Here is a 26,935-nt window from a genome sequence, read left to right as displayed (position 1 = left end):
AGCAGGTTGTGAGAATATACAATTGGGATTTATCACAAACATCTATTTTATATTATTCATTATTTATGAACTGCTTCCAAAAGGCTTTGAAGCAGCTATTTTTAAGTGTTGGAATCAGTTGTTTTCAAAGGCAGCCCTTTTGATTTATTCAACTAGGACATGTGTTATGCTGATAAAAAGAAAAGCTAATACTCTAGGGTGTTATATACATACTATTTAAAATTAAACAGTCCCTAGATTGTAAACTGCCCTGAAGACAGAGACCATGTGTATGTAATTTACTCTTTACGTAGTACCTAGCCCATATGAACACTAATTCTTAAGTAATTTTTTACACAGCAGTGATTTTGATAATCTGTGACTAAATCTATAATCATTTGCAGTGAAGTGGGGATCTGGTAAGTTCTTAGGTTTTAATTCCTCTATATGACTAAGTAAACCAGATTAATCACATTCTCTCAAGAGCACCACATCCCCCCAAAAAAAGTTTGGTTGAATTATTCTATTGTCTGTCTGCCTTTCTCACATGAATTAGGTAGCTATCAAAATTTTACTTTGCCTCATCTTGTTATTTCAAAAATTGATGGTAATAATAATATTAAAAATAAATACAATCACATTATTGTTGTTTTTTAAATGATAATGATGATGAGTACTGTGGTGAGTTTTCTTGTTTCACTGAGCACTAGCCTAGCACTGATCTAGCTTTGGTCAGTATCAACAGTAATAACGGTAGTACAGTTTGAAAAATTCAACAGTTGAGAACTTATTACCATTCAATAGAATGGTGTGGTGCAGTGGGATGGGGGAGGGGGAAGATTTTGATCCTCCAGAATATTTTTTGTTTGTTTATTCATATTTTCTTTTTCTCTTTTTTTTGTTATTAATACTAGTCTGATAATACTTTTCCATATCATTTGGTGATAGTTTTAGCGGGCCAGATGAGTGAGTCAGCATCTCAAGAGGAAGCCAAATCTGCTCAGGTTCTTGGCCTAAATAGATTTATAACCATTTACGAGAAGATTTGAGTCTCAGCATCTTGGGAAAATTAAGATGCAATATCATATTCTATCATTTAATTATTTCTCTAGTTAGTTAAAGTATTTTGCATCAGTAATTTCTGAGAAAAGGGATCAGACTTTGATAGTTGGGTCGCAGTGGTCTGCTTCTAGTTGGTTGGTATTCCTTAATTATGTATGAAACGTCTTTCACTTTTTGAGTTTCTTGATTCAACTAACTTTGTCTAATTTTATTTGGTATGATGTTTATATGATTATTTGTATGCTTTGTGTAATTTCACTTGGTATGATGTTTATATGATTATTGGTAAACAATATGATGTTTGGTATTATATGAAATCTTTTTAATAAAAAACTTGCAATACTGGAGTTTCAAGTGTTAGTAACTGATATCCAAAAGGAGCTGGAGATTAAACTAACACTGTTTCCATTTCAGGAAAATGGAAAAGAAAAAAAGGAAAATAAACAAGAAGCAACTGAAGTGAGAGAGTCTATTGAGGTAAAGTTGTCATGAATAATCAGATATGGTAACGCTGGAGAGTAAACTGGATAAATTAATTTTCTTATGAAAAGGAAAAAAGATATGGTTATTCAGCAAGACAAATAAAATGGCAAATGGAAAAGGGCAAACTCATGCTGATTTTTAAGCTGATTCATTTAAGTCAGTTACAGGAAACCTCCATAGATTGTAAATTATTTGTGAAGAGCCATTATGAATTACAGATGAATAACAGTTGCTTTCTAAAATAAGAACTATTACCATAAGTACCCTAACTACTATTACCCTAAGTACCCCAAAGACCAGTTTTTAGGATAATTTTACTATCATGCTGAAAATATAATTTCCATGTTAATCATTTAAGTAACTTTAAGTATTTAAATAAACTCAAGACTGCAATGAGGAAGAACGTTTTTTACAGAAAAAATGGAAGCAATTGAAAATAGTTGTATGGATTTATCATTAAGTTGACTAATGTGAGACTTAGAATATCTTACAATCTTTTTTTAAAAAGCACTCCAGCAAAGAGCTATTTTGCCATCATATGTTCATAAAACTAATCTTTAATTTTCTCAATTAATATGAAAATGTTTTTCTTTCCAACACAGATGTCAAAGGTGATTCTAATAGTGAAAAAAGAAAACTAGCATTTTCAAAGATCTGATTTCACCATGCTATGGTTTTTATGGTCTCAAATTATACTTCTAGAAAGTGCTATGTAATTCAAGGTTCGATGCACGTGTGGAATGATATTCCTAGCATATTACTTTGTTAGCAATAGGCAAATGTGATGACATGCTGAGATAAAGCATTGTCTAGTGAATGCATTAAATAGACTGGAATTACTGTTTGATTCTAATACACAACATCAAATCCAACCAAAAATAAATAGAAATGTTTGGTAGCTTCTACAAGGTGTTTATTTGCATTCTTTAATTGGGAAAGTTGTTGTGACTTTGAAGAAAAGCAACTCATTTGTAACTGGTGTTTCTTTTCTACTTTCAAAGAGTTCACAGAATGTAGTACAAGACACGGTAACAGAGATCAGCGACAATGTGGCAGAAGAACCAGAAGACATCAAATCCCAAGGTAGAGAACTAGCCTTTCCCCTACACAACAGAATCTAAACTTATTAATAAGTTTTTATTGGGTGTTCTTCAACATTTTCCTTTTTAAAATGTAATTCCACAGGGATTGTAATCAATTTCACGGAACAATTTGTGTATGAATTGTTGAATGGGAATCTAATTTGCTATGTAAACTTTCACCTAAATACAATAAAACATAAAAAAGAAAAAAAAAAAGTAATCCCAGGGATATTTAAATGCAATTTGGCAAATAGTTCAAAATGTGTTTTCATCACTTTCTATTAATATTTTTGAGGTAACTTTATGACTGCTCGTTTTGTGCTTAATTAAAGAGAAAATTTAACTAAGAGAGCTGACTGACACATAGCAGACAACCTACTAGTACAAAAATAAAATGACGAACCCTAGTGACTTGGGCTGTTTAGTGTTCTTGGTCCTGTTTCTTCTTTTTACTCCTGTATTGGACCACACATTTATTTTGTTTGATCCAAAGCTTGACTCCTAGCCCCATCCCTAACCTAGCAAAAAAACCAAAAACCAAACCTGTTGCCATCAGTTAACAAAGAAAGTTAACAAACATACTCATCAAAATAAAAATAAAGAACAAAAACATAAAGTCTCAGTAAACACAAAATCTCCAAAAATGAAAAGTAAAAAAAAAAAAAAAACCCACCAACAAAAGGTATTCAGCACAGGAAAGTAAGAGGCACAAAGAAAATGTAGCACCACACACACACAAAAAAGCACTACAAAATGACAGCAATAAATTCATACCTATTAATGATCACGCTGAATGTAAATGGCTTAAATGCACTCATAAAGAGGCACAGAGTGATAGAATGGATTAAAAAACAGGACCCATCAATATGCTGTCTACAGGAGACACACCTTAGAAACAAAGACATAAATTTATTAAAAATCAAAGGATGGGAAAAAAAATTAAGCAAATAGCTACCAAAAAAGAGCAGGAGTGGCAATATTAATCTCAGATAAAGTAGACTTTAAAACAAAATCCAGCATAAAAGACAATGAAGGACCTTATATAATGATCAAAGGGATAAGCCACCATGAAAACATAACCATATTAAACATCTACACACCCAATGACAGGGCTCCAAAATACATAAAACAGACTCTAACAGCACTGAAAAGAGAAATTGACAGTTCCACAATAATAGTAGGAGACCTCAACACACCACTCTCGGTAAAGGACAGAACATCTGGAAACTCAACAAAGATACAGAACTAAAGGCCACAATCAACCAACTTGACCTCATAGACATACATAGAACACTTCACCCAACAGCTGCAAAGTACATATTCTTTTCCAACACACATGGAATGTTCTCCAGAACAGACCATATCTTAGGCCACAAAACAACCCTCAACAAAATCCAAAACATTGAGATAATACAAAGTATCTTCTCTGATCACAATATCATAAAAGTAGAAATTAATAACAGGAAGAGCAAGGGAAAAAAATCAAATACATGGAAACTGAATAACACTCTGATTAAAAACCACCGGGTAGTAGAAGAAATCAAAGATGGAATAAAAAAGTTCCTAGAATCAAATGAGAATGAAAACACATCCTACCAATAGGTTTGGGATACAGCAAAGGCAGCGCTCAGAGGTCAATTTATAGCAATAGATGCACGCATCAAAAAAGAAGAAAGGGACGAAATCAAAACATTAGCTACACAACTCAAACAAATAGAAAGAGAACAGCAAAAGAAACCCACAGCCACCAGAAAAAAGGAAATAATAAAGATCAGAGCAGAAATAAATGAAGTAGAGAATATAAAAACAATAGAAAGAATCAACAAAACCAAAAGCTGGTTCTTTGAAAGGATCGACAAAATCGACGAACCACTGGCCAAACTGACAGAAGAAAGACAGGAGAAGATGCAAATAACCCAAATAAGAAACAAAATGGGGGATGTTAAAACAGACCTAACTGAAATAAAAAGGATCATAACAGAGTACTACGAAAAACTACACTCCAACAAATTTAAAAACCTAGAGGAAATGGACAAATTTCTAGAAACACACTACCTACCTAAACTAACACAAAATGACGCTGAAAATCTGAATAATCCCATAATAAGAGAAAAGATTGAAAAGGTAATTTAAAAAACTCCCAACAAAAAAGCTCTGGCCTAAATGGCTTCACTGAAGAATTCTACCAAGCATTCAGGGAAAAGCTTACACCAATACAACTCAAACTATTTCAGAACATAGAAAAGGAAGGGATACTTCTGAATTCATTGTATGAATTTGGCATAACCCTGATATCAAAACCAGGCAAAGAGACCACAAAAAAGAAAATTACAGACTACTATCTCTCATGAATACAGATGCAGAAATTCTCAACAAAATCCTAGCTGATAGAATTCAGCATCATATCCAAAAAAAAAAAAATACACCACATCCAAGTGGAATTCACACCAGATATGCAAAGATGGTTCAACATTAGAAAATCAATCAACGTAATCCATCACATAAATAAAATAAAAGAATTACATGGTCATCTCAATCAACACAGAAAAGGCATTTGACAAAGTCCAGCACCCATTCCTGATAAAAACTCTCCATAAAGTAGGTATAGAGGGGAAATTTCTCTACGTAATAAACAGCATTCATACAAAACCAACAGCCAACATCATTCTTAATGGAGAGAGGCTGAAAACAATCCCCTTGACAATAAGAACAAGACAAGGATGTCCTTTATCACCACTCCTATTTAACATTGTGCTGGAAGTCCTAGCTACAGCAATAAGGCATGAAAAAGAAACAAAGGGCATCCAAATTCATAAGGAAAAAGTAAAACTGTACCTGTTTGTGGATGATATGATACTATACATAGAAAACCCAAAAAGACTCCACGAGAAAACTACTGGAACTAATAGAAAGATTCAGCAGACTAGCAGGATACAAGATAAACATACAAAAATCATATGGAGTCCTATAACCAATAAAGAGAACTATGAAAAGGAAATCAGAAAACCAATACAGTTTATAATAGCCCCTAAAAAGTAAAATACTTAGGAATAAATCTAATCAAGGACATAAAAGACCTATACAAAGAAAACTACAAAAGACTACTGCAGGAAACCAAAGAGGCCTACATAAAAGGAAAAACATACCATGCTTATGGATAGGTAGACTCAACATTGTGAAAATGTCAATTCTACCCAAAGCAATCTACAAATATAATGCAATCCTGATCTAAATACCAAGAGCATTCTTTAAAGTGATGCGAAAACCAATCATTAACTTTATATGGAGAGGGAAGAGGCCCCAGATAACCAAAGCACTATTGAAGAAGGAAAATAAAGTACGAGAACTAGCGCTACCTGACCTCAGAACCCACTATACAGCTATGGTAGTCAAAACAGCCTGGTACTGGTACAATGACAGACACATTGACCAATGGAACAGAATTGAGAACCCAGGTGTAAATCCATCCATCTAAGGTCACCTGATATCCGATAAAAGCTCAAAGTCCATCAAATGGGGAAAATACAGCCTGTTTAGCAATAGCAATGGTATGGCAAAACTGGATGTCCATCTGCAAAAAAATGAAACAGGACTCATACCTCATACCATACACAAAAACTAATTCAAGATGGATCAAAGACCTAAATATAAAGCCAAAAACTGTAAAGATCATAGAAGAAAAAATAGGGTCAATGCTAGAGGCCCTAATACATGGCATAAACAGGATATAAACCATAACTAACAATACACAAACACCAGAAGATAAGTTAGATAGCTGGGATCTTCTAAAAACTAAACACTTATGCTCCTCAAAATTTTTCACCAAAACAGTAAAAAAAGGACCTACAGACTGGGAAAAAAATTTTGGCTTAGACAAATCCAACAAAATCTACAGGAAAATCCAACAACTCTACAATAAAAAGACAATCCAATTACAAAATGTGCAAATGATATGAACAGACACTTCACCAAAGAAGACATTCAGGTGGCTAATAGACACATGAGGAAATGCTCAGGATCACTAGCGATTAGAGAAATGCAAATCAAAACCACAATGAGATACCATCTCACCCCAACATTACTGGCACCAATCAAAAAAAAAAAAGAAAAGAAAATAACAAATTTTGGAGAGGCTGCAGGGAGACTGGAACTCTCATGCATTGCTGATGGGAAGGCAAAATGGTACAACCATGTTGGAAAACAATATGGAGCTTCCTTAAAGAGCTAGAAATATAAATACCATATGATCCAGCAATCCTATTCCTAGGAATATATCCTACAGAAATAAGAGTCATCACACGAATAGACATATGCACACCCATGTTCTTTGCAGCATTATTCACTATAGCAAAAACATGGAAACAACCTAAGTGTCCATCAACAGATGAATGGATAAACTATGGTACATACACACATGGAATACTACGAAATGATAAAGAACAATGATGAATCTGTCAAATGTCTCACAATATGGATGAATCTGGAGGGCATGATGCTGAATGAAATAAGTCAATCACAAAAGGACAAATATTGTATGAGACCACTATTGTAGAAACTCATGAAAAGGTTTATACACAAAAAGAAACCATCTTTGATGGTTACAAGGGAGAAGAGTGGAGGGGAAGGAAAAACACTGAATAGATAATAAACCAAAAAACCAAATCCATTGCCTTTGGGTCAATTTCGACTCAAAGCTACCCTAAAGGACAGAGTAGAACTGCCCCACAGGGTTTCCAAGGAGTTTCTGGTGGATTCCAACTGCCTATGTTTTGGTTAGCAGCCGTAGCTTTTAACCACTATGTCAGCAGCTTTTCCGAAGAGATAATAGATAAGTAGTAACTTTGGTGAAGGGGTAAGTCAGTACACAATACTGAGGTGAAGGGATAAGACAGTACACAATACTGAGGAAGCCAGCACAACTTGTCCAAGACAAGGTCATGGAAGCTCCATAGACATATCCAAACTCCCTAAGGGACCGAATTACTGGGCTGAGGGCTGGGGACCATAATCTTGTGGAACATCTAGCTCAATTGGTGTAACATAGTTTATAAAGAAAATGTTCTACATATACTACGGGAAGTAGCTTGTGAGCGGGCTATCTGAGATAATCCTCTGGTCTCACCCTGTCTGGAGCAAAGGAGAATGAAGAAAACCAAAGACACAAGGCAAAGATTAGCCCAAAGGACTAAAGGACCACAAGTACCACAGCCTCCACCAGACTGAGTCCAGCACAACCAGATGGTGCCCAGCTACCACCACCAATTGCTCTGACAGGGATCACAATAGAGGGTTCCAGACAGAGCTGGAGAAAAATGTAGAACAAAATTCTAACTTAGGAAAAAAAAAATCAGACTTACTGGTCTGACCGTCTGGTAAAAACCTGAGAGTATGTGCCCTGGACACCCTTTTAACTCAGTACTGAAGTTACTCCTGAGGTTCATCCTTTACCCAAAGATTAGACAGGCCCATAAAACAAAACAAGACTAAAGGGGCACACGAGCCCAGGGGCAAGGACAACAAGGCAGGAAGGACAGGAAAGCTGGTAATGGGAAACCCAAGGTCAAGAAGTGGAGAATGTTGACATGTCGTGGGATTGTCAACCAATGTCATAAAACAATATGTGTATTAATTGCTTAATGAGAAACTAATTTGCTCTGTAAACCTTCCTCTAAAACACGATTTAAAAAATTTATGAAATGAAATGAAAAAGGCAACAAATAAGTAAATGAGACATTCATCCCTTCACTATAGCTAGTCTAACTTAAGATACTTGGTGAAATCCTTTACTGACAGAAATTCTTTACAACATTTAAAATTCAGCAATTTCACTATAAATTCCTCTCAATTCTGTTTACAAGTACTGAGTATTTGGCAATTTAGTAATTATAATAATAATTACTAAAGTGTTTTCTAAACTATAAATTGCTAGATAGATGCTAGTTATAACTTTGAGCTACTTATAAATTTTCTCCAAAGATTTTTACTGTCTTTTATATTAAAAGCCATTATTTAATATTTCTTCTTATTATAGGACACATAAGCATTAAGAATCAAACTTTGCAACACTTATTTTGTCTTTCTTGTAAACATAGTTTACAAGATTCACTAACTCTCAAAAAGGTTGCTTTTTGGCAGGTCTTCACTTGCCTTCCTCCACTTTTCCCTCCCTGCTCTCTCCCCCACCCCCCCCCCCACACCACCACCTTCCATCTTTTTTATTCCCCCTCCAGTTTGCTAACTACACTTCCTCCTCACCCCACCATGACTGCATGCAGATACATTCCCTTTACCTTAATCACATGGGCCAGCTTTATGAACTAACTCGATCTTTTTAAACATACCAAACAGGTCATTCGTTATAAATTTAATTAGGTGTTTGCTTTAATCAGTTCGTAACCAGATTTGCACCTGCAAAACTTCGTACATGTATTCAAACCTATGATTTCTTGCCTTTCTAGAAAACTTATCAAGAAAGTGATTGTGGTGTTTCCTTTTCTTGGGCTTTTGGTTTCTCTTGTTGCTTTTCAATATATGAATGTATAGTAGAGGAAATGTGTTTTGTTTAACTCTATTCATCCTATTATATGATATGTACTGAAAATATTGCAGTTGCTTGGGGTAACACCAAATACCCCGCCCCGCAAAAAAAACCAAACCCACTGCCGTTGAGTTGATTCTGACTCATAGTGACCCTATAGGACAGAGTAGAACTGCCCCATAGAGTTTTCAAGGAGCGCCTGGCGGATTTAAACTGCTGACCTTTTGGTTAGCAGCCGTAGCACTTAACCACTACGCCACCAGGGTTTCCAATACCAAATACAATGCAGTATATTTATTCAGTCAGTAATCAGTCAGGATTAAACCTAATATTCAGAATCTCCCTTTGTGAATGTGTATACACGTATGTTGGTATGTGTAGGAGGTGGGAAGAGGAGCTGTCATTGCGATTCGGCATGTCAAAGGAAGTGTCTTTATCCTTGTAATATATTTGTCAAAATCAAAATGATGTTATGTTGCTAGACATCTCCCAGAATGCACTCAAATATGCATCTTTGCATAGAAAATACCATGGTTAAATGTACCATGTGAATTACTCATTTCTTTACCCCAGTTATTCCACTTTTCAAGCTATGAGTTTAACTTGCATTTTGAGAAATCTTTTTTTAAAACTATTCGTTTGCTCAGCTCAGTTCTTGATTACACAGCCCTAAAATTAACAAGGTTTTGTAAGAAAATGCCCTTTTCATATAGCTAAAAAAGCTATTGCATATTAATTCCAGTAGTGTTTAGAATGTTCTTCTTTTCCTCCTTTCTTCTCAGCAGTCATTCTACATTATGTACCAATGTTAAGAAATCCTGACAATAAAGCCAAGCCAGCTGAGTTTCAGACAGGGCTTGTGTTTAGAGAGAACATCACACAGCTCTTGAGTAGTCCTGCTGGGTCAATTTTCACCAGTTTAATCAGCAGCCAGTCCCACTAAGTTTATATGCCTCCTTGTGAAGAAAGAGCCTGCTAAGACTTATCATAATTTAGGTTATAATTTATTCCTATTTATGTCCTTAAATAGGGTTGTACCGAAGTTATGCCCAGCAGTGCACTATGCAGGAAATGATAAAAGTCCCTTAGCCTCAACCTTTCAAAATATGAATAAGGAATTCTTTCGTGTCCCTATTTGCTTAGTTGAAAGCATTTATTCCCATAGTGTCTGAATAGGTGTATGTTAGAAAGTGGACTAGTACAGGGGTGAAGGTGTGCATTTGGGGGGAGAACTTGAAAGGCTCTTAATTCTGGGAAGAGTTTAAGGAGACAATCCGGGAAAAAAAATTACAGTGCTTCGCATGCCCCTTGCTGTCCAGTCAATTCCAACTCATAGCAACCTTATAGAACAGAGTACAAATGCCCCATAGGGTTTCCAAGGCTGTTTAAATCTGTATGGAAGCAAACTCTCATGTCTTTTTCCTAAGGAGCAGCTGGTGGGTTCAAACTTTTCAGTTAGCAGCCGAGCACTTAACCACTGTGCTACTAGGGCTCCTTGGTGCTTAGCATAGTGCCTGGCGATAGTGAAGAATCAATAAAATGAATAATGAAACAACCAATCTGTCTGTAAAAGGCTTAGGAATGCTTAAGCACAGATCTGCTAAAAACAAACAACAAACCCAGTACCTGTTTGAAACAATATTCAACTGAACCTCTGATTTAATTTGCTCATGGACAGTGCTGTAATTTGTGATCCTTGAATTCAAAGGTCACGCAGTCAAAAGACAGCTTCAGATAGGCTTATTCAGAATTCTGATTTATTAACCCCCAACATTGCTGTTTCCTTTTCTTTTTTTGGCTTTATGGCTCTAAGAGAGAAGTGTTTGACTAGAGTTGTAACCAAATACACATCTACTTCCCTTCTGAATCTCAGTGGGGTCAATGCAAGCACTAGGATTATTGCTTAGCAACCTACAATAGCCAAGCAGGAACACTAGCAGGCTGCAACTAAAAAAGAGAATGCCCTAGCTCACATGTGAGTTTACTAATAAGCCGTGACTTACCTACCGATAGATATTAAATTGCACATCTGTAGCACTACACTTAAAGCAGGAAGAGGTTTATCTGCTCCGGGTTATGCTGGAGGGGTTAAAAACGAAGATAGTAGGTTAGAACCTGCAGACTTGGAAGAATTGCTCTTTTTTCACACTTGTTTAAAATAAAAATAAAAGCATTGTACATTAATGAGCGTTTAACCTAACGGAATAGACCCTTCCCCCCCGCCCGCCCACCCCCAAAAAAGGTTAATTCATTTGCAAGCCCAACTAAATGTTGACGGAGGGCATTAGACTATCCTTTTCACTTCTCCTATACCAGAATAAGAGAATTGGCCAAGGAGGAAAACAAAACTTGGGAGGAGGCTCATAAATACTATCCACTATTGGACTTAACGGCACTTGGTTTGGTGTTTTGGTTTTATTGGACTTAAGGGTTCCTGGATGGTGCAAATGGTTTGCACTCAGCTACTAACCTGAAAGTTGGATGTTTGAATCCACCCAGTGGCACCATGGAAGAAAGCCCTGGGGATCTACTTCTGTAAAGACTAAACAACAACAACAAAAACCAAACCCATTGCTGCTGAGTCGATTCCAACTCATAGTGACCCTATAAGACAGAGTAGAACTGTCCCACAGGGTTTCCAAGGCTGTGAACCTTTATGGAAGCAGATTACCACATCTTTCTCTCTTGGAGTGGCTGGTGGGTTCAAATCACTGACCTTTTGATTAAGAGCTAAACACTTTAACCACTGCGCCACCAGCGCTTCTCTGTAAAGATTACAGCCAAGACAACCCTATGGAGCAGCTCTATTCTGTAACACATGGGGTCGCATTGAGTCAGAATCTACTCTATGGCAATGGTTTTTTGTTGTCGTTGTTTATTGGATTTAAGACATTCTGTAAATGAAATGTTGGTTTTTCAAGGGTTTCTTCAAGGACTATTTAATTTCTCTCCAGGGCAGAAAGATAGGCACTATCTAGATAAGATTTTAAAACCCTACAGAGCATTGGTTTTTAAACTTTTTTGAAGCAGCAAAAGCTTTTTTTCCTCAACAAAATCTTACAATGCTCCCCAATATGTAAAAACTATTGAAGCAGAGCTGCTGTGGTCACAAAGGGATCGAGGAGTGTGGAGTCCTATGACTTTTGAAGCTCCTTCTCAGGATCCTGAGAAGCACAGTTAGAATACCACTGCTCTACAACAGGAACTCTTACTCGTGCTGGTGATGATACCACAACCAGTCTGGAGAATAATTTAACATTATCTTGTCAAGTTGTAATGCACATACCCTATGACCCTGCAATGACAATCCTAGTTATGTACCCTAGAGAAACTCTGATACACTTACACGAGCAGACATGTGCAGTAATGTTCATAGCTGCTTTGTCTGTAGTAGCAAAAAACTGCAAACAATCCAAATGTTTATCAATAGGAGAATGGATAAAAACATTGTAGTATCAGCTTCTAATGAAATCTTATACAACATTAGAAATGAATGGACTAGAGCTACAGCTATCAATAGAAATCAGTTTCAGTTATATTAAGTGCACAAAAGGTTGCAGAGTACATATGGTATGAAATAATTTTTATAAAATTTAAAAAACAAGAAGGATAATACTATATTGCTTAAATTAATATAGTATAAACTTATGCATGGAAATGATAAACATGAAATTCTGAACAGTCTTTACCTCGAAGTGGAGGATATATGATCAGAAGGGGTACGTGGAAAGCTTTAATATACAGGTAACTTTTTTTCTTAAGGTAAGAGTAGATACGTGGGCATTTATCATGTAATTTTTTCAATACTTTTTTGGAGGCCTTGAATATTTTATAGTAAATAAGGTTTAAAAAAAAAAACACTTCTCTAAGAGTCTATGGTCTCTTGACTTTTTATTGCAATAGTACTATTTATTGACAGCTGAAGATCAAAGACTACAGCCTTAAGTATGGATTGTACCTCAACATAAAGAAAATGAAAATCTTTACAACTGGACCAATAAGCCCCATTATGATAAATGGAGAAAAAATGGATGTTGTCAAGGATTTCATTTTACGTGGATCCACAATCAATGCCCATGGAAGCTGTAGTCAAGAAATCAAACAACATATTGCATTGGGCAAATCTTCTGTAAAAGACCTATAAAGCGTTAAAAAGCAAAGATGTCAGTTTGAGAACTAAGGTGAACCTGACCCAAACCGTGGTATTTTCAATCGCCTTATATACATGTGAAAGCTGGACAAAGAGTAAGGAAGACCAAAGAAGAATTGATGCCTCTGAATTATGGTGTTGGTGAAGAATATGGAATATACCATGGGTTGCCAGAAGGATGAACAAATCTGGCTTGGAAGTATAGCCAGAATGCTCCTTAGAAGCAAGGATGGCGAGACTTTGTCTTACATACTTTGGACATGTTATCAGGAAGGACCAGTTCCTGGAGAAGGACATAATGCTTTGGTAAAGTGGAGGGTTAGAGAAAAAGAGAAGGACCCTCAATAAGATGGATTGACACAGTGGCTGCGGCGATGGACTCAAACATAGCAATGACTGTGAGGATGGCGCCGAACCAGGCAGTGTTTCGTTCCGTTGTACATAGGGACACTATGAGTTGAAATTGACTTGACGGTACCTAACACCAAAAAGAATTAATGATCGGGGCATATCTCAATAACCACTTTCCAGTTATGTTAAAAATAATGTGTATAAAAATAATTCCTATCTTATATATTTCTTCTTTTCTCCTGCAACCACAAAGTATCAGAATCAAAAGACGTTAACAATACATAGCGCTGACCCTATTTTTGTTCAGTTGTGCTGATAAAAAATTATTTTTTTTGTGCTGATACTTAGAGCCAAATTGCCTTCCAAAAAGTCTTTGCTATTAAGAGAAGATATTTGGTAAAAATTTCTAATTGGTTATTTCTTACCAGCTGCCGTCAAGCCTTCCTCAACTCAATAGGATTTTCAGTGGCTGATTATTTTGGAAGTAGATCGCAGGCCTTTCTTCTGAGGCTCCCATGGGTGGATGTGAACTTCCAACCTTTCGGTTAGCAGCCAAGTGTGTTAACCACTTGCACAACTCAGAGACTCCAATTGGTTATTGCTAGTACCTAGAAAATAATTTTTGTATTTTCATCTTGTATCTTGCACTGGTTACTTGACAGACCTTTTTAAGAAAATTATGGTAAAAACACATAACATAAATTTACCATGTTAAAAAGTGTACAATTCAGTGGCATTAAGTATATTCACAATGTTGTACAGCCATCAAAACTATCTGCTTGCAGAACTTTTTCATCACCCCAAACAGAAACCCCATTTGTTAAGGCTTTTAAAAATGAAGATTTGTATCTTTCTAAAGTTCTGGGGGATTTTCTTGCTTTGACCATTTCCTTCCCCTGTATTCTCTTGGTTCACTCCTTCTGATCCTTTTATATGATGAATATTAAAAGTTCTTAACCTGGTCTTCATTCTCTTAACATTTCCTTTGTCTTTTGAGCCAGTTTGGCTTGATCCGCCAGCCTACTGGTTAGTTATTCTATATTTTCTGATGTACATGTCAAACTATTGATGGTTTTATTGCACCAATAATCTTTGTGTCATCTCCAACTGCACATTCTCACTTTGTCTCTCTCTCTCTGTCTGTCAATTGGCTTCATTGGTTTCTTTACTTTTTTTTATTTTAGAATACGTTTAGATTTACAGAAAAATTGTAAAGATAGTATAGAGTTCCCATATACGCCACACCCAGTTTTTATTTTATTATCATCTTATACTAGAATGGCATATTTGTCACAATTAATGAATCAATATTGTTATATTATTATTAACTGAAGTCCATACTTTATTCATATTTCCTAATGTCTTCTTCCTGTTCCAGGGCACCATACAGGATTGTTGCTGTTGTTAGGTGCCATTGAATCAGTTCTGACTCACAGTGACCCTATGAAAAACAGAATGAAACACTGCCCAGTACTGCACCATCCTCTCAATCATTGCTGTATCCGAGCCCATTGTTACAGCCATTGTGTCAATCGATCTCGTTGAGGGTCTTCCTCTTTTTTGCTGACCCCCTGCCTTACCAGACGTGATGTCCTCCAGGGACTGGTCCCTCCCAATAACAAGTCCCAAGTACGTGAGACAAAATCTCCCCATCCTTGCTTCAACGGAGCACTCTGGCTGTACTTCTTCCAAGACAGATTTGTTTGTTATTCTAGCAGTCTATGGTATATTCAATATTCTTCACCAACGCCATAATTCAAAGGCATCAATTCTTCTCCGGTCTTCCTTATTCTTTGTCCAGCTTTCACATGCATATGGGGCAATTGAAATTACCATGGCTTGGGTCAGGCATACCTTAGTCCTCAAAGTGACATCTTTGCTTTTCAACACTTTAAAGAGATCTTTTACCGCAGATATGCCTAATGCAATACGTCATTTGATTTCTTGACCGCTGCTTCCACTGCTGTTGATTGTGGATCCAAGTAAAATGAAATCCTTGACAACTTCAATCTTTTCTCCATTTATCGTGATTTTGCTTATTGGTCTAATTGTGAGGATTTTTGTCTTTATGTTGAGGTGTAATCCATACTGAAGGCCATAGTCTTTGATTTTCATCAGTAGGTGCTTCAAGTTCTCTTTGCTTTCAGCAAGCAAGGTTGTGTCATCTGTATATCACAGGTTGTTAACGAGTCTTCTACCAATCCTGATGCCAAGTTCTTCATATAGTCCAGATTCTTGGATTATTTACTCAGCATACAGACTGAATAAGTATGGTGAAAGGATACAACCCTGACACATACCTTTCCTGATTTTAAACCACGCAGTTTCCTCTTGTTCGGTTCAAATGACTTCCTCCTGGTCTATGTACAGGTTCTGCATGAGCACAATTAAGTGTTCTGGAATTCCCATTCTTCACAGTGTTATCCATAATTTGTTATGATCCACACAATCAAATGCTTTTGCACAGTCAATAAAATACAGGTAAACATCGTTCTGGTATTCTCTGCTTTCAGCCAAGATCTGTCTGACATCAGCAATGATATCCCTGGTTCCATGTCCTCTTCTGAATCTGACTTGAATTTCTGGCAGTTCCCTGTTGATACCCTGCTGCAACCACTTTTGAATTATCTTCATCAAAATTTTACTTGCCTGTGATATTAATGATATTGTTTGATAATTTCCACACTCCGTTAGATCACCTTTCTTTGGAATGGGTTGAAATATGGATCTCTTCCACTCGGTTGGCCAGGTAGTTGTCTTCCAGATTTCTTGGCATAGGTAACTGAGTATCTCCAGCACCGCATCTGTTTCAACAAACGGAAACATCTCAATTGGTATTCTGTCAGTTCCTGGCTGCTTGTTTTTCCCCAATGGTTTCAGTGCAGCTTGGACTTCTTCCTTCACTACCTTTGATTCTTGATCATATGATACTTCCTGAAACGGTTGAATGTTGGCCAGTTCTTTTTGGTACAGTGACTCTGTATATTCCGTCCATCTTCTTTTGATGATTCCTGCATCATTTAATATTTTGCCCATAGAATCCTGCAGAATTGCAACTTAAGGCTTGAACTTTTTCTTCATTTCTTTTGGCTTGAGAAATGCCAAGAGTGTTCTTCCCTTGAGGTATTCTATCACCAGGTCTTTGCAGATTTCGTTATAATACTTTACTTCATCTTCTTGAGCTGCCCTTTGAAATCTTCTGTTCAGCTCTTTCACTTCCTCAATTCTTCCATTCTCTTTAGCTACCCTACATTCAAGAGCAATTTTCAAAGTCTTCTGACATCCATTTTGGTCTTTTTTTCCTTTCCTGTCTTTTCAATGACCTTTTTGCTTTCTTCACATATGATGTCCTTGATGCCATTCCACAGCTTGCCTGGTCTTCCGTCATTAGTGTTCAATGCATTAAATCTATTCTTGAGATGGTCTGCAGATTCAGGTGGGATATGTTCAAGGTTGTATTTTGGTTCTCGTTGATTTGTTTTAATTTTCTTAAACTGCAACTTGAAGTTGCATGTGAGCAGTTCCACAGTCGGCCGCTGGCCTTGTTCTGCCTGATGATATTGAGCTTTTCCATTTTCTCTTTCCAGAGATATAGTCAATTTGATTTCTGTGTTTTCCATCTGGTGAGGTCCACGTGTACAGTCATTGTTCAAGTTGTTGAAAAAAGTATTTGCACTGAATAAGTCATTGGCCTTGCAAAATTCTGTCATGCGATCTCCGACATCTTTTCTGTCACCAAGGGCATATTTTCCAACTACCGATTCTTTTTCTTTGTTTCCAACTTTTGCATTCCAATCACCAGTAATTATCAACGTATCTTGATTGCATGTTTGATTGATTTTAGACTACAGAAGTTGATAAGAACCTTCAATTTCCTTATCTTTAGCATTAGTCATTGGTGTTTAACTTTGAATAATAATTGTATGCCTTGTAGGCGTATAGACACTATCCTAGATGGATAGATCTTGAAGTGTTCTTTTTTACAATGAATGTGATGCCATTGCTCTTCAATTTGTCATTCCTGGTATAGTAGACCATGTGATTATCTGATTCAAAATGGCTAGTATGAGTCCATTTCAGTTCACTAATGCCTAGGATATCGATCTTCACGCATTCCATTTTATTCCTGATGACTTCCAATTTTTCTGGATTCATACTTCATTCATTCTATGTTCTGATTATTACTGGGATGTTTGTAGCTGTTTCTTTTCATTTTGAGTCATGCCATATCAGCAAATGAAGGTTCTGAAATTTTGACTCCATCCACATCATTAAGGTTGACTCCACTTTGAGGAGGCAGCTCTTCCCCAGTTGTATTTTGAGTGCCTTCCAACCTGAGGGGTTCATCTTCAGGCACTATATCACATAAATGTTCTACTGCTATTCATAAGGTTTTCACTGGCCAATTTTTTCAGAAGTAGACTGCCGGGTCCTTCTTCCTAGTCTGTTTTAGTCTGGAAGCTCTGCTGAAACCTGTCTATCATGGGTAACCCTGCTGGTATTTGAAATACCTGTGGTGTAGCTTCCAGCATCACAGTAACACAAAAGCCACCACAGTACAGCAAACTGACAGATGCGTGGGGACCATACAGGAAGCCACATTACATTTACTTGTCACATTTGTTTAGGCTTCTCTTGGCTCTAACAGTTTCTCTGATGTCCTTGTTTTTGATGATCATAACAGTTTTGAAGAGTACTAGCAGGTATTTTTGTAGAATTCATCAATTGGGACTTGTCTGATGATGTTATCATGATTAGACTGGAGTCCTGGATTTTTGGGAAGACTACAGAAGTGCCATGTGATGACCAGGCGCTCCTTGGAAACTCTATGGGGTCGCTATGAGTCGGAATCGACTCGACGGCACTGGGTTTGTTTTTTTATTTTTTTATTACTATTGTTAATCTTCATCACCTGGTTGAGGTAGTATTTGTCAGGTTTCTCCACTGTAAAGTTAACTGTTTTTCTCCATTTCTGTACTGTAGCCTTTGGAAGGAAGTCACTATGCACAACTCACAGTTAAGGAGAGGAGAGTTATTTGGAATACATCTGCATGGAAGATTTGTCTATTCTCCCCATTTATTTATTTCTTCAATGTTTATTTATATCAGCATGGACTCATATATATTTATTTTATATCAAAAAATAAGAAACCAAACCCATTGCCTTTAAGGGGACTATGATTCCTAGCAACCCTATAGGACAGAGTAGAACTGCCCCATAGGGTTTCCAAGGAGCAGCTGGTGGATTCAAACTGCTGACCTTTCAGTTAGCAGCCGAACCCTTAACCACTAGGCCTTATACTTGGGTTTTAATCCAATACTACTTTATTCGTTTTGTTAATCAAATTATTCCATCGTTGGCCATTAGGAGCTCTTTCAATTGGCTCCAGTGTCCCTTTGATGTCTCCCAATTTATTGTGTGTATGTGTGTGTGTGTTGACTATTTCCTTACTTTCTGGCACTACAAATGCTCCAGGCTCATTTTGAATATTTCCCGCCCTAGTCCTATAGGGTCACTATGAGTTGAAATCTACTCAACAGCAAAGGGTTTTGGTTGGTTTGGTTTTAGTCCCAGAATCAGGGTTCACCAAGGAACTCTGTCGTTTTTCGTTTTGTTTTTTCATAACATTCTTGTTATTTCCTTTAATTTCCCTGCTCTGAGGATATTACAACTCTTTTAGGGACTCTTTACATTTATTCAATTAACACTATTTCTCAGGTGATACTAGTTATTTCATTTGTTGAATTTTGTCGTAAAGATGGTTTTCCCTAAATAGTGGTTCTTATATGTGTGCTTCCATTTGCATTTGAGAACCCCTGTTTGCTCTTCTGTGGGTGCAGTTTCAGTTTTTTGTAGCCTGCTGCCAGTGATTGTGGAGGAAGGGCAAGATGTACGGACAATTTAGCTGGTAATTCTTCTGTGTGTGTAAACATTATCCGGTCTGTCTAGCCAAACACCTGTACTCATAATAGGTGTAAAGCTTAGTGCCTCTGCCGTCTGATGTTTCTACGGCTGCTAACCAAAGGGTCAGCGGTTCAAATCTGCCAGGCCCTCCTTGGAAACTCTATGGGGCAGTTCTACTCTGTCCTATAGGGTCGCTATGAGTCGGAATCGACTCGATGGCACTGGGTTCTGGGTCTGACGTTTATCTCAGTTGGGAATGAAGGTATAGGAAAAGGCCTATCATTTCCTACTACCTATGTCCTTTAAGCTTGGGGTGCCTCATGGCTGCTTCCAAATTCACAGTGGTTTCCTCCTGTGCCTTTTTTATTTTATTTGTTGTTGTTGTTGTTGTTAGGTGCCCTTGAGTCGGTTCCGACTCATAGCGACCCCACGCACAACAGAAACACTGCCCGGTCCTGCACCATCCTTGCATTCGTTGTTATGCTTGAGCTCATTGTTGCAGCCACTGTGTCAATCCACCTCGTTGAGGATCTTCCTCTTTTCTGCTGACCCTGTGCTCTACCAAGCATCATGTCCTTCTCCAGGGACTGATCCCTCCTGACAACATGTCCAAAGTATGTAAGACGCAGTCTCGGTATCCTTGCCTCTTTTGTTTATTTTGTAGTTTGTTTTTTTTAAATTAATCTAATCCTATATGCCTTCCATTTTTCAGAGATTCTTAAAAATTTCTGACTGATGAATGTCCCCATCTTCATATCCAGCACTCTTACGGATATATTAAAAACAAACAAACAAACAAACCTTTCCTGTCATTTCTAGTGATTTTGTTAGGGAGGGAATGTAGGTGTTTGTTCTCAGTCTGTATCTTGGTCTAATATCTCCACCCTGCATTTTAAAAATGAAAACGTGAAAGAGTTGACTCAACTAGAAAGGCACAGGTCGATTATTTTAATGCAGAACACGCAATATTTTGGTGCCATGGATGGCTCTTTGAATATTATTATATCTATTTCCATAATTGAACAAACAAGTCTGTGAGCAAACTTCATCTGTACTTGGTAGTGTGAGTGTGTCATGGATTGAATTGTGTCCCCCCCAAAATATGTGTCAACTTGGCTAGGCCATGATTCCCAGTATTGTGTAATTGTCCACCATTTTGTCATTTGATGTGATTTTCCTATGTGCTGTAAATTCTACCTCTATGATATTAATGAGGCAGGATTACAGATAGTTGTGTTAATGAGGCAGGACTCAATCTACAAGATTAGGTTTTGTTTTAAGTCAGCCTCTTCTGAGATATAAAAGAGAGAAGTAAGCAGAGAGACAGGGGGACCTCATGCTACCAAGAAATGAGAGCCAGAAGAATAGTGTGTCCTTTGATCCCAAGGTCCCTGCGCTGAGAAACTCCTAGGCCAGGGGAAGATTGATGACAAGGACCTTCCTCTGGGGCGAAGAGAGAGAAAGCCTTCCCCTGTAGCTGGTACCCTGAATTTGGACTTCTAGCCTGCTAAACTTTGAGAGAATAAATTTCTGTTTGTTAAAGCCAAAAAAAAAGAAAGAGGCTGGAAACATAAGAGTGAGAAGAAATATGTTTAAATATACCTGTGCGGTAGAGGTTACCTGCCTACTCAGCAGACATTTCCCTATCATTCACCTGCCAACTGAATCTCAATTTTGTAGCAGATGGTGATCACTTGATGTAAGTGAAATTAGGTCCAAACTCTGGCATCAGGGAATAAATATGGTTGGTCAAAATTAGTCATAGTAATCCCATTTACCTTTACCAGTAATTGGTCTAGGTGTGGGCAGGTAACCTTGTTAGGGTCAATAAAATGTAAAGTATCAGAGCAGGGATTCTGGGGTCTTCTCCTTTTGAAAAATAAAAGAGAGCTTCAAGAGGAGAAAACTCCTTTGTCCTCAATCCTTTTTTTCTGTGAGCTGCAGCAGCCATCTTGTGATCCTGAGGTACAAGCACAAAAAATGAATAAAGAACAATAGAAACAGATTAGGTATTTAAATGAAATCACTGAACTGCTGAATGACTTCTGATTAAGTCAAAAATAAATCCTTACTGTTAAATAACTTTTGCCTGATTTTCCGTTACTTTCAGCTAAAAGTATTCCTATATACCATATAAATGGATATAAAAATGCTTTTTTTTCTAATAATATTCTGAAGTCAAGGGATCAAATTCTACTTATAATGTTTCTTATATTTCACTTTTTCTTTTTTTCCCCAGAATTAAACCTGGAGTGTCAGCCAAAACCTTCAGCTCTTTCAACAAAGGTCTCAAAGACTACAATCGCAGGGGCTGTTGTTATTAGAAAATCTGCACAAGTGACTTTCAGTATGGATAAAACTGCACCGAAAACAAAACTAGAACAACCATGGAAGAAAAATCTTTTTGAAAGAGTGGAGGCAAGAGCCCAGGCAATGCAGCAGAAAATAATAGATAAAGATAATCTGAAGAAGGAGCTAGAAAAAAAGGCTGAAAAAAAACTCCCTAAGGATAATTTGGCCAAAGAGTGGTTTAATACTGAAAACAGCACACTGAGTACTCGAGCGTATTTGCTTGACAAGCTTCTACCTACATTAGTTCCGGGAGTAGAAAACATGTTAATGCAAGTAGAAAAGAAGAAGCTTTTTGAAAAAGTTGATACTCCAACGAATTTTGATCCAATTACTTTTCTGGGGGAATATTTAATGAGAAACAATCCAAATTACGTCAAAGCTGAAACGTCTGGTTACCAGAGGGTGATGAGAGAAGTCACAGAAGATCTGAAGGTCCATGTTCCCGACACAATCTGCAACAGGTACAATTTGTCATATTTTCAACTGATAATTCATCTCCTTACTTTGAAAAGCCAGGAGAGCAATAATGCAGTCACACAAACAGAACTTAAAAGAAGTGATTTCATATTATTCAAAATTTATTGAGCTACTGCTATATGCTTTGCTTTTCATGAGGCACTGTAAAGACTAATGAAGTACATTAAATAAGTTACTTGCATTCATGGATTTTATTCCCTTACCACGGCCCCAAGTATATATTTATTTGTTTATTGTCTGTCTCTCTGCACTGAAAAGTAAGCAATATGAGAGCAGGGGCTTTTTTTTTTTTTTTAATTTTTCAGATAGGCAATATATTCACCTGGTTCAAAAGCCAAAATGTGTAAAAAGCTATACAGAGAAAAGTTACCCTCCCATAATGTCTTAAGCTGGGTTCTCTAGAGAAGCAAAATCAGTGAAGCGTGTATAAATATATATATACAGAGAGAGAGAGAGATTTCTAGGAAATGGCTCATGTGGCTGTAGAGGCTATAAAGTCCACGAGTCAGGCTGGAGTCTTCTCCTGACTCACATAGCTGCAGGGGCTGACAAACTCAAGATTGGCAAGTAAGATGGCAGGCTGCTAGCTCACAAGCTGTAGAGGCTGACAAATCCCAAGATCAGCAAGTAAGTGCTAGCTGAAGTCTCAAGTACTGGAGGTCAGATGATGAGCCAGATGCAGGATCCAGAACAAGCAAAAGCCAGTGATCTTTGCCAGAAAGTCCACATATATTGGATGCAGGCCAAAACCCAAAGGATACTCCCTTTCAACTGATTGGTGGCTCATAGCAGATCTCATCATGGAGGTGATTATATCAGATCTCATGGTGGAGGTGAGTACATCATTACATAGCTACCAAACTATATCATAACTGCCAAACCATTGAGAATTATGGCCCAGCCAAGTTGACACACAATCTTAACCATCACACATTCTTATCTTCCATCTAGCCAGTACTTAGCCTCTGCCGTAGACAACTACGCATTCTTAGTTTTCTATGGATCCTTCCAGAGTTTCTGGATGCATGCATAAACAAATGCAAATACAGGTTCTTAATTTTCCTCCTTTTACACAAAAGCATGTGATATGAGTTACAAATATTTTCCCGTTTCTCACCTGCCATTTATTTATATTTTGTCATGCAGAAGATTTTTTATTTCCATGTAGTCAGATTTATTAACTTTTATCTTATGGCTTCTGGATTTTGAATCATTGTTACACTTTGAGATTTTAGAAGAAATCTCCCATGTTTTCTTCTGGAATTTTTGTAGTTTTAATTTTCTTTTAAAATCATGATTTATTTGACATTTATCTTAGTGTAAGATATGTTTTTGTTGTTGCTAGGTGCCATCAAGTCAATTCTGACTCATAGGAACCCCATGCGACAGGGTAGAACTCTCCCGTGGGATTTTCTAGGCTATAATCTTTAGGGTCTCTGTGAGTTGGAATCGACTTGACGGCAATGGGTTTCAATCTTCACAGGGGGCCCTGGTGGTGCAGTGGTTAAGATCTTGGCTTCTGACCAAAAGGTTGACAGTTCAAATATACTAGCTGCTCCTTGGAAACGCCATAGGGCAGTTCTACTCTGTCCTATAAGGTCATAATGAGTCAGAGTTGACTTTTTAAAAAATCTTTAGAGGTGCAAATCACCAGGTCTTTCTTCCATGAAGCCACGGCATGGGTCCCAAAAGCCAACCTTTCAGTTAGCAGCCAAGTGCTTATAAGGTATGAATTTTTATTTTCAGTGGAAATAGTGCCCCTTAGAGTGTGGTAGCCAACAAATGGCATCAAAATTACTTGGGTACTTAGCTCAAAGGTCAGATTTATAAGTTCTTCCTCATATCTTCTGGATCAGAACCTCTAGAAATACATTTAAAATGAGTTCCATGGGAGCCTGTTATGTACACTAAAGCTTCAAGATGAATCATTTAGAGAAAACAAATTAATGGACTTTTAGTACTGGTGGAACGTGCCAACAGCATGCAGGGAGCAAAGTCATTAAATTTAATAAATAGCTTCGAGAACATTTCCTCTCACCATCTGTTCTTGTGAAGCAATAGATTAGATTTGTGTTTAGATCTGTTTCCATAAATAATACTTAAAATTTGGGAACTGGTTTCAAGGCTGTTAATTGATATATTGACAAACCCTTCCTCCAGTTAGGGCTACATAAACCTCAATCAGTACGTTAAGCTCTGTTGTTGTTAGGTGCCATCAAGTCGGTTCTGACTCATAGTGACCCTATGTACAACAGAATGAAACACTGCCCAATCCTCTGCCATCCTCACACTCTAAAATCTAAGCATTTATTAATACCAATAACAAGAATAGTAATGGGCATACTAGGGCTCTGGTCTGGGTTCCATTGCCAACCAATGACATGACACAAAACATTTCTTGAACAGGGAGTTTGAGGGTCTTTTAAGGTTTGGTAAGAGTTCTGTTATCAAGCAACACTGCTCTAAGAAGTCCATGGAAGAGTTAAAGGAATCATAGATGCTTTTTGTTTGTTTGGTCCGGATTGTTAGGATTAGGGTTTCATTTCTCTCTGGCAAGAACCCAAAAGCCCTGGTGGTGCAGTGGTTAAAGCAATGGACGGCGAACCAAAAGGTCAGTGTTCCAAACCACCAGCGGCTCCGCAGGAGAAAGATGTGGCAGTCTGCTTCTGTAGAGATCTACAGCCTTGGAAGCCCTGTGGGGTCACTATGAGTCAGAATCAACTTGACGTGGTGGGAGTCCTGTCTTTATATGTTAACAGATGATTGTCGCAGGCACTGTAGAATATTCAGAAATTCTAGGGAAGCTTTACAACAGCATGCTCTCCTCCCAATGCCTTTTGACTAAAAGCTTGGACAACCAGCTATCTTAGCAAAAAATAGTTCTGCTTTTAAATTCTCTGAATTATATCATTGCGTTGTCCTCAATTCGTTAAAGAGTCTTGGAGAAGTCTACAGGTAGTCCCCAGTTTACTGCGGGGTTCTGACAACTCCAGTGTAAGTCAGTTCTGACAAGTCAAATACCTCTTTTTTTAAAGTTTTCATTATCAGTATCTTTATAAATCCAGCCTTTGTCTTTGGGGGTTGGAAACATTACATATAAACTTGCAGATCTACTTTAACATTGTATGTACAACAGAATGAAACACTGCCCAGTCCTCTGCCATCCTCACACTCTAAAATCTAAGCATTTATTAATATCAATAATAACATTGTATGTAATACACATTACTAATGATAAGATGTGTAAAAAAAACATGGTCATAAGTGAGGTACCTTGTAACTCAGATACTTTGTAAATCGAGAACTACCAGTATTTAAGAATGGGAGATTTCCTTATTTATATTCAAGAAAAAAATTTTTTTTTTGTTTGGTTTATTAAGACTTTATCTTGTTGAAATGTTCATTTGCCACAAATCAACCTGAAAATTCTCAGCTGCCTAGGTCCCAAGACAAAAAAAAAAAAAGGAATTCATTTCTGTTGGGTATCTAAGAACAATAGATAATGAACACACTCCTTACGTATTTGGAACAATTTTTATAGTGGTAGCCAGTTATCCGGAAAACAAAATGCCACTGCTGTCTGTAGGTTTTACACATAAAATATACTGTCACTGCTTTTATCAGGGCTCCTGAAAGATACCTAAAAAATAAAGTGGACTTTGATTCTTATATATGGTTTTGCAAAATAGGTTGGATTTGCGTCATTTTGCTTTTCTTCCATAGCTGTTCTTTAAATATGTTTTCCCTCTGACTCTGATTCCTTCTGTGCTTGGAAACATGTATTTGAAAGGTTGTTACTACCTTATTGTAAACTGACTTAATGAAAAATATTTATTTTTTAAAATAGAATTACAGAGGAAGTTTATTAATGTTAGAATTTCAGACTATTCCAGAGAATGAGGGCCTATTATACTATAAATTTCCTCTCTTTTCTCCACCAGTCCTGGACAAACGAGATCCTAAACTGAGAGTTCAAATGAACCAGGAAGTAGATCCTAGAGGCCCAAGGCAAAAAGTTGGATCTTTTCCTGTATGGCAGTAATAGTGACACATATTGTTCTGGTTTTGTAATGATCCTTGATCCTTATATCTGTTGGTTATTTCACAGTCACTCTGGAAACCCTGGTGGCGTAGTGCTTAAGAGCTATCTATGGCTGCTAACCAAAAGGTCAGCAGTTCAAATTCACCAGGTACCCCTTGAAAACCATGGGGCAGTTCTACTCTGCCCTATAGGGTCGCTATGAGTTGGAATCAACTCCAAGGCAAGGGGTTTGGGGGTCCATGGAAACCCTGGTGGCATAGTGGTTAAGAGCTACGGCTGCTAACCAAAAGGTCAGTAGTTTGAATCTCCCTGGTACTCGTTGGAAACCCTATGGGGCAGTTCCACTGTGTCCTGTAGGGTCACTATGAGTGGGAATTGACTCGATGGCAATGGGTGTGGTTTTGGTTTATGGGGTCCATATTCCACCTTGAGATATCTTTTGGTCATTTCCCCTGTGACTCCTCTTTATTAACCTCATGAACTAATATATTTAATCCATAAAGAAAAAGAATCA

General features: G+C 37.4%; 1 protein-coding gene across 1 annotated transcript in view; it reads left to right on the top strand.

The window, feature by feature from the left end:
- The first annotated feature begins 645 nt into the window (after nucleotides 1-645).
- EFCAB5 (EF-hand calcium binding domain 5) overlaps nucleotides 646-26,935 on the top strand; it is a 134,531-nt gene continuing 108,241 nt past the window's right edge. Inside the window, exons 1-4 of the mRNA XM_049860383.1 lie at nucleotides 646-660; nucleotides 1,456-1,518; nucleotides 2,526-2,607; nucleotides 21,790-22,363. Coding sequence (XP_049716340.1) covers nucleotides 646-660; nucleotides 1,456-1,518; nucleotides 2,526-2,607; nucleotides 21,790-22,363 — 734 coding nt within the window. The remainder of the gene's footprint in view (nucleotides 661-1,455; nucleotides 1,519-2,525; nucleotides 2,608-21,789; nucleotides 22,364-26,935) is intronic.

This window comes from Elephas maximus, chromosome 19 (genome assembly GCF_024166365.1).
Source record: "Elephas maximus indicus isolate mEleMax1 chromosome 19, mEleMax1 primary haplotype, whole genome shotgun sequence".
Classification (NCBI taxonomy): Eukaryota; Metazoa; Chordata; class Mammalia; order Proboscidea; family Elephantidae; genus Elephas; species Elephas maximus.
This window is presented reverse-complemented; position numbering and strand designations above follow the sequence as displayed.